The sequence below is a fragment of the Poecilia latipinna genome, unplaced genomic scaffold (assembly GCF_001443285.1).
Source record: "Poecilia latipinna isolate Pla-1442-1.1 unplaced genomic scaffold, P_latipinna-1.0 Scaffold261, whole genome shotgun sequence".
Classification (NCBI taxonomy): domain Eukaryota; kingdom Metazoa; phylum Chordata; class Actinopteri; order Cyprinodontiformes; family Poeciliidae; genus Poecilia; species Poecilia latipinna.
Window position 1 is genome coordinate 220629 of NW_015112877.1, and position 8825 is coordinate 229453.

At 42.0% G+C, this 8825-nt stretch overlaps 2 protein-coding genes across 2 annotated transcripts in view; one reads left to right on the forward strand and one right to left on the reverse strand.

Moving 5' to 3' along the window:
• Positions 1–1270, reverse strand: part of riok3 (RIO kinase 3 (yeast)) — a 9410-nt gene extending 8140 nt beyond the window's left edge. The window contains exon 1 of the mRNA XM_015033213.1: positions 934–1270. Coding sequence (XP_014888699.1) covers positions 934–969 — 36 coding nt within the window. The 5' untranslated portion in view covers positions 970–1270. The remainder of the gene's footprint in view (positions 1–933) is intronic.
• Positions 1271–2963: 1693 nt separating this feature from the next.
• Positions 2964–8825, forward strand: part of LOC106947910 (clavesin-1-like) — a 16386-nt gene continuing 10524 nt past the window's right edge. Inside the window, exons 1-7 of the mRNA XM_015033228.1 lie at positions 2964–3304; positions 4313–4819; positions 6040–6210; positions 6466–6584; positions 7392–7566; positions 7768–7878; positions 8474–8697. Coding sequence (XP_014888714.1) covers positions 4718–4819; positions 6040–6210; positions 6466–6584; positions 7392–7566; positions 7768–7878; positions 8474–8697 — 902 coding nt within the window. The 5' untranslated portion in view covers positions 2964–3304; positions 4313–4717. The remainder of the gene's footprint in view (positions 3305–4312; positions 4820–6039; positions 6211–6465; positions 6585–7391; positions 7567–7767; positions 7879–8473; positions 8698–8825) is intronic.

Consider the following 8825-nt stretch of genomic DNA (forward strand, 5'->3'; position numbering starts at 1 on the left):
TTTTTTTATAACCAAAAAGTTTCTTTTGGTTATAAAGTTTTCTGAAGAAAGTCCATGTTTTTTAATCAACCACAGAGTATTATTGCTCTCAAACATTTATATGACGATCACTAACTGACGTCATGAATATGTCGACCAAAGTCTGGGATCATAAAAATAAACTAGAATGATTTTCACTGTACTGTAAATATTTCAGGTTTCATCTGAAAACAACTCAAAACTTCAACTGTTCATGATTCAGGCCAGAAAATTCCCTGCTGCCATTTTAACGAGCCAAAACTTTCTACTGTAACAAACGTTAAACCTTCTGGATCAATTAAAACACTAATTAGTTTGTTATTTAGACAAATTAAAACGGTGAATATGTATAAAGGTCTTCTAGGACAACAAAAATTATGATATCTAAACAGGGTTTAAAATGAATTATCTTTTTGGGTCACAACTTCTCACGATTTTACTATAAACTGAATAAAACACGCTTCTCCTGATTTGTTTTATGTGGATAAAAAGCCTGAAAAAAATCAAACCGATTCAAAGTTCCTGTCCTTTCTGCTCTTTACTGGTCGTCCTAATTAAGCCTCACATTATTTAGGTTAGTTTATGAATAAATTAGTCATTTTCCGCCGTTTGGTTGGGTCTGATTCTCAGCACCGAGCTGCTGTTGTTGACTGATGGAAACATCCAGTTATTAAATGTTATCTCCTGTCCAGCAGACATGGCCGACACTAGAGAAACATCTAATTTAAAGAATAATTTCTCATTTTCACACGAATAAAGTTGATTTATTTTGATTTTAGTTTGAAACAAATTGGGTCAAAAGTCTCGGTTTCACCTACCAGCTAAAAGACGGAGATAAACTGTTTAAAATCAAATAAAACTAAGAACAGAAAAGATAAAGTGTTAAAACCTGCCCTGAGCAACATGTCTGCTTACCTTCTGTGTCTGTGCTGCGACTCCTGATTGGTCCATGCTTCAGATATCGATCCGCTGATTGGTTCTTTACGGGACGGTATGATGCCTAGCTCTGGAGCTAACTGCGATTCAACTTCGACAAAGAAACGTCGGAAAAGACACGAAAACTGACCGGAAACCGATGTGACGCAAACAGAATGCCGGAGTTTGAACTTCAGTGAATCTGAATAATGTGAAATGATTCAGTAGCAACAGGTTTTAGAAGGTTTTACAGGCGATCTGAGGTGGAAATAAGACAGAGAAGCCACAGATAACAGGGTGAACCTTGGACGGGAGGAAGTACGTCACAGCTCAGTCAACATACATCAGGCCTTCAGAATAAAAGACAGTTCAAGGTGACTTTTATTTTGGTAAAAACTATGAAAATGACCGAAAAATGCTGGAAACAACCGCTACGATATATTTTTTATTTTAATTTAAAAGAACCAGAGTGATATTTTATGGTTGAGAATCATTTCAGTGAAAATCTGTTGAACTCAGATTTACATTCAAATTTGTATGGATTCTATATAAAAAAAATAAAAATAAAGCCTAATACGAATTTAGTTTAATTAAAAACAGTCCAAATTATTATTGTATGTAAATTTACCTTATTTAATCTAGTCAATCCTATGAATAAAATTGAAATGAAATGGAAAAATATACACATCAAAATAATATTTATTACCACACATCAACAAACTATAGAGTATATATCAGCATCTTCAATTGAAAGAATTTACATAATTTAACATATTTAAATATTAAATATTAGTAGATAGAGGTGAAATACTACACAAAGTAGACAAAAACAAGTAAAAATATTAAAAGTTTATCTTTTCACAAAAGAAAAAGAACATTTTGGATTCATTATCACAGGCAAATGCAGGGAATTTGTAAATAAATAATTAAAATTTGACAGCCATCACAATGAAAAGACGCGCGTTCCCGCTGGCGCGCGCTCCCCGGTCTGTCCGGGGTGAGTTGTGAACGCGCATCATCAAAGCTGCCACCAGCATGCGCGTGCAGGTGGGTAAAGACGACAGGAGATATCACGGAAACCCGGAAAGTTTGTTGTCAAAATAAAAGCGCAACAATAAAGACAAACCTGTTAAAATGCTGTTTCATTATTTACTGGGTTTAACATATGAGATGAACATTATTTTATGTGAACATATTAATATTTACATTGCATTAAAATTATCTATTTACATTGTTCAGGATTTTTAAATGAGTAATAAATGAAGGTAGGAAATGGGTCATTAAAAGATTGCAGTAATGTAGTGAACAGATCACAAATTCGCCTGTTGCGAAGGGTGTATTTAATGTTAAATATACCCCCACCCCTCCGCTCAATAGTTTCAATTTCACTCCACGTAAGGGGCCCGGTGATTGGTTAGGGGCCCGGTGATTGGCCCCGCCCCCCGGCCCGACGCTGACTTGTTCAGCTAGTACATCAGATTATAAGAGAGAAATCAACACTAAATTTGGTTCTTTATTCTTTATCTTACTTTAATCCTTCAGTTTTATGAACAGATGAAAACATTAGTGAATAATTTCGTCCTCATATGTTATTTGCCTGAGATGTTAAATAATAGAAAATGGGGAGGAAATCAAATAAGTGAATTACAAAATAATAAAAACAGGCAAAAGAAAAAAATGCAAATGAATTTATGTGAATGTAAGAAACTTTAACAGAAACTGCAGATGTGTGTCTGGTAAATTTCTGTTTAAACTATTTTTGTTCTCAATTCAGTGACGTTTCTTACAGAGAGGATTCAGAAATTTAACTCAAGTAAAATTAACAATTCATAACATCACTGAAGTACGAGTAAAACGTGCAGCGCAGTAAAAATAGTTACTGAAGTAACTGTAACTAGTTACATATTAACTCTTATAATATGTTTCTTATTTGTGTTCATCTGTTTTATTATATTTTGAATCCTGAAAATGTAACTGAACTTTTACAGCTTTAAACTTTTATTTTTAAAGTCCTAACCGGAAGTTGTCCTGCTTATTGACGCTGTCTGGACGGAACTGAAGCATCCTGACGTCTTTTCTGAGCACAAAGTGAGATCGCGCCTCCTCCTCCTCCTCCTCCTCTTCGAGCCACTCGGACTCACAAGGACGAGCTTCCTCTCGGACTCCTTCAGGATTTATTCATTTTTATTTCGGATTTCATTTCTCCTTTTTGCTTTATTTTTATTTAATGCGGGATAAATCTGTATTATCCGCGGGATGCAGCCCTCCTCCTGCTGCTACTCCTCTTCCTCCTCCATCATCATCATCATCAGCAGCAGCACCAGAGGGCCGATGGGCCGAGCAGGACGGCCGGGATTCAACCACCGAGCAGGTCTCTGTTCCTCCTCCTGCAGGAGGTTCATGGGGGAGCAGCTGGACCTCCTGCTGCTCCTCCATGAACCTCCGTCCATGTTGATGGTTTTTATCCCTCAGTGGGAACCGGGAACATCTGACCCGGTTCCTGATGGAGGCAGATGGGGATCAGCTGGGGTGGGTGGGGTCAGTGGGGGGTCATCTGTCTGGACTGGCCCTAAATAAACAGATCACTGGAAATAAAAGCAGCAGGTTTTCAGCCCAAAATGTCTAATTATTAGATTATTTATTTATTTAGCTCTGAGTCCATTCTCATCTTCTGTTCGTATCTGTTTGTGTTTTATTAGAAAACTAATATGTTTCCCACATTTATGGCTGTAATTTTAAGCATGGGGATGTAAAGGAGCCGTCATCTTCGGAGCAACCACAAGGGGGCAGTTAGCAGTTACCGAAGCAACCAGACCTGGATGGAGTCAGAGCAGACTCGTTAGCCGTTAGCCGGGTCTCCATCAGCGCTTTGACGCATCGTTTAGAAACGTTAATGGAATTCAAAATAACTTCCTTAATTTCACAAAATGGTTTTTCGCTCTTCAGTCCATTTTTGAAAAAAATAGTAGCTAAAGTGGAGATGGAAACAGATCTGCTAAAGAAGTTCTGAGGTGGCCAACGCTAACATCCACAGTGAGTCTGTGCCTTACCAGAGGAACCAAACTTCCTGTTTATTACCGCCGTAGCGTCAACAGGTTCGTTTCAAACCAGCAGATGGAAACGTCCCTAACTCGCATTTTCAGTTCTTCTTCTTCTTCTTCTTCTTCTTCTTCTTCTTCTTCTTCTTCTTCTTTTTTTTTACATTAAAAAAAATTGCTTCACAGCTTGATGAAAAGATGGCTGCTGCGGGTTTGGATCTGATGATCTGGAGGCTGAACGATTGTTTTATCGTCAAGGAGATTTAGTTATCAACATCAGAAAAACCAAAATAAAAGCAAACCTTCCTGTAGACTCACAGCTGGCTGTTTGTGTCCTGCAGGCTGCACCGAGGCTCCCTCCATTTAACCTCCAGATGTTCCCAGATGTTTGCTGATCCGAGCGGACCGAACCTGCAGCGGCCATGATGGGAAGCAGCCGGAGGAGGAGGGCCTCTCAGGAAGCGATGGGATGTGAATCTACAGCATCGTCTGCAGACCCGGACCGTTCTGTGATTTAATGATCCAACATGTCTGACGGGTTTTAACAACGAACTGACCTTTCCGAGCCGACAGCGGAGATGATTGTCGGTCCAAACATCCTGATTGTCTTCTTCTCCTTCTGATTGTCTTTTTGTTTGAGATCAAACAGCAGCAACGATTGTCTCTCATCTTCAGGCCTGAACCTGAAGCAGCTTTAAGTGGAAAATAAAAACTCTGAGACTGGATTAGATTTATTCTGGATTAAGATGATGAACCACGTGCCTCCCGGACTGAGCTCGGAGACCACGGAGAAGGCCCGGCTGGAGCTGAACGAAAACCCGGACACTCTGCACCAGGACATCCAGCAGGTACCGGAGCCGAACCGTTTAGAAAACGATTCTTCTGTTCAAACGGTTCAAATGATGGAGAGAGAAACAAACAGAGCATTTATTAAAACATTTCTATATCAAATTATCAGGTCATATTTAAACAAAATTAGGTCTGTGCAAGAAATTCTGTAACTATGGCGCTGATAGCAAATGACGTCACTGTTGCCCGGATGTTCGGACAAACAGCACAAACTGAAGAGCATGTAATGTTTCTGGAGCTTCGTTTCAATATTTATAGATACAGAAGCTCCATGTGGAGAAACTTTATGATATTTGAAATACGGAGGGAACAAAATGAGCGGAAAGAAGGAAAAGTTTTCTGGCTGTTTGGTTTCTGGCTAGTTTGGTAGCTAACACCCGCTAGCACTAAGCTACCCAGGCTTACCTTGTCAGGTTCCCGCTCGGCATCCGGTCTAGGTAAAAATATTGATTCATCAATGCTTTGCACTTCATTTTCTGATTAAATATCAATTCAGAAAAGCCTGTAAATCGGTCAGATTTCAGTGGTGAGAAACACCGTCACTATCAGCTTGGTTCTGCATCTTAAGTTTATTTGAAGTTGGCAAACAACTATTGGTGGGAATTAAATCATATTAATAACCTAAATCAGCCGATTACCAACCAAATCAGCTGTTCAGACACAAACCGCAGCTGACCGGGCTTTTCTGTCCGGAACTAAAATGGCGGCGATACCTATTCTATTAGTTTGGCGTCATTGCAATCAGTGCTATTAGGTTAGCTTAGCTGCCTGATTTGTTCTTAAATAAAACATATAAAAACATTATAACAAAAAATATTATTAAAAAATTATCATAATAATAATTTTTTATATATTTTTGAGCATTTTGAATCGATTCAGGATTCCTAGAACTAGAAATTACGATTCGCTATAGAATCGATTTCTTCTTGCCAAGGGGAACTCAGTAGGACTGGGCTGGGAACACTGGAGCACCACTGGTTTTACTGGAGAGAAGGATGTCCAGTAAAACCAAGGTTACCATGACGATGCAGCCTTGGATAATGGAAATATTCATGGATGGCAAAATCTCAGACCAGAAAGCAGAAACATTTGTTCCTCAGTTCAAACATTTTCTGTCGCCTCTTTTTTTCCTCTTTTTTTTTTTTAGAGGAAAAAGTCGCTCAGTTTTTCTGGCCCGTTGAAGTGAAGTTCCTCTGACCTGCGGTTCTCGTTTCCGTAGGTGCGGGATATGATCGTGACGCGGCCGGACATCGGCTTCCTGCGAACCGACGACGACTTCATCCTGCGCTTCCTCAGAGCCAGGAAGTTCGACCATGTGGAGACGTTCCGCCTGCTGGCCCAGTACTTCCAGTTCCGCCAGCAGAACCTGGACATGTTCCAGAGCTTCAAGGTCTGGGCTTTTATTCTGAAGGGGCCGGGTCAGGAGCATTTCCTGGTTCCACTGAAGCTCATAATCTCTAGAACAGATAAAACAATAAAACACACAGGACTGGGATCATTTCAACTAAATAATGACAATAAGTGATTGTATAAATTCACCCCTTCATCAGTTCTTTGGCCTGAACTATGATTGATTGATTGATTGATTGATTGATTGATTGTGCAGCCGTTGGTCTGTAGTTTGACTCCGCCGTGTGTCCGTCAGGTGGACGACCCGAGCATCAAGCGGGCCCTGATGGACGGGTTCCCTGGCGTGTTGGAGGCTCCGGACCAACATGGCAGGAAGATCCTCATCCTGTTTGCTTCCAACTGGGACCAGAGCCGGTAAACACACAGCAGCAACATCTGAGATGGATGGAGAAAGTGGTGAAATCCAGAAGGTTCTGAGTATCTCACCGGGTCAGAACCATGTTTACTCTCTAACATTCTGGAGGAAAATCTGGAAAAATCCTCAAACTTGAACTGTTAAATGAATCGTTCAGACGGATTTTCAGTGATTATTTTCAATAAAAGCACTTTGAGGAATGTCTGATGAAACCATCATCAATCTGCCTTTCCAGAACCAGAACCAGAACCAGAGCGTTCTGAATGTCTCAGCAGTGGTCACCGCTAATTTAAAAGCTAGCTGCGCTAACCCTGAAGTGCTAGCAAGAAATATTAATTCTGCTAACACTAAATCGCTAAAATAACATATTTAATGTAAGCTAATGCTAAGTTGCTATGGAAACAGTAATTAGTGGAAGCTAAATTTCAGCCATATTGACGCCAACCATGTGTCATATCGCCCTCTACAGGGCAAATCTGTCAACAGTCGATAACCACAGTTTACAAAACAACCAGATAAATCAGAGCTCTATAATTTATCAGGAAAATTAAATTAGGAGAAGCTAAATGTGCTTCAAAGTTAGTGAGAGCGCTAAGCTAAGCTCTTTCAGAACAAACCTTCAGAAATCCTGACAGCTGTGGATCAGAACCGGGTTCAGGCCCAGTGACAGAACCATCCATCTCCTGCTGCCTGAAGCTTAATGACCGTCTGACAGGAAGCTGCTCGGCTCGCTCCACAGCTGTACCTAACGCTCAGCGAGCGTTTATTGATCGATCGATCGGCTGATCGGCCCCTCCTCCCTGCAGGAACTCCTTCATCGACATCCTGCGGGCCATCCTGCTCTCGCTGGAGGTTCTGATAGAAAACCCGGAGCTGCAGATCAACGGCTTCACGCTCATCATCGACTGGAGCAACTTCTCCTTCAAGCAGGCGTCCAAACTGACGCCCAACATCCTGAAGCTGGCCATCGAGGGCCTGCAGGTAAGCTGGTTCTGATCCGAATGGTTCATATCAGACTGGTTCAGATCAGACTGGGTTCTGATCCGGCTGGTTCTGATCCGGCTGGGTTCTGATCCGGCTGGGTTCTGATCCAGCTGGTTCTGATCTGACCGGGTTCTGATCTGGCTGGGTTCTGATCGGACCGGGTCCCCCTCCCTGAGCTCTTCCGCTGTGTCTCCTCAGGACAGCTTCCCGGCCCGGTTCGGAGGGATCCACTTCGTGAACCAGCCCTGGTACATCCACGCCATGTACACCATCATCAAGCCCTTCCTCAAGGACAAGACCCGGAAAAGGGTGAAGGCCCACCCTCCTCTTCCTCATCGTTTAAAGGGGCGGTATCATGTGTTTATCATTTTTTTTAGCACAATCTAATAACTCTGGTACCTTCAGTTGATGAAATTGGGCCTCCGTCTCTTTAAGAAGCTCCTGCTCTTTCTGAAGCTCCGCCTCCAGGAAGTCATCCCAACATGGCTCCTCTTTAACCCTTTAAAACGGTTTTCCAGCTGAGCAGCAGCTCCTATAACGAGCTCAGCAGCTCCACCAGGTGTTTGCTAATTGCTTCTGGCTAGTCTGAAGGAGCTGGGTGGAAAAACGGTGAGCAAGCATTTAGGCACCCCTAATGGTTGCCAAGGAGATGATTTCTAAATAATGCATGAAAGAATAAAACCAACACTCCAGGAATGTTTTGAAGAGGGAAAAACATTATAACTCAATTTTAAATGGTACCGCCCCTTTAAGAAGCTGTTTCTGGTTCTCTGTCGTTATTTATCCATTTTCATCCCTCTGTTCCAAACTCGTTCCCTTCAGACTCTTTTCTCTCCTAATCTCATGTTTTTATTTCTCATCTCTTGTCTTCCTTCGGTCCGTTTCTTCTTCTTCTCTGCCTCAGATCTTCCTCCACGGGAACAACCTGAACTCTCTCCACCAGCTCATCCAGCCTGAGTGTTTGCCGTCCGAGTTCGGCGGGACGCTGCCGCCGTACGATATGGGGATGTGGGCGCGGACGCTGCTGGGACCAGACTACAACGACGAGACCGAGTACACGCTAACGTACGACGCGCTGCACGTCAGAGAGAGCTGTGGCGGCGGCGGAGAGAAGGACATGATGAAGAGGTGAGGAGCTGCTGCAGCGCCCGCCTTAAAGGGACAGGACACGCCTTACTATTATTATTATTAGGCATTTATTTACACTGTAGTTCAGTGTTTCTCAACCTTTTCTGAGCCAAGGTACATTGTTTTAA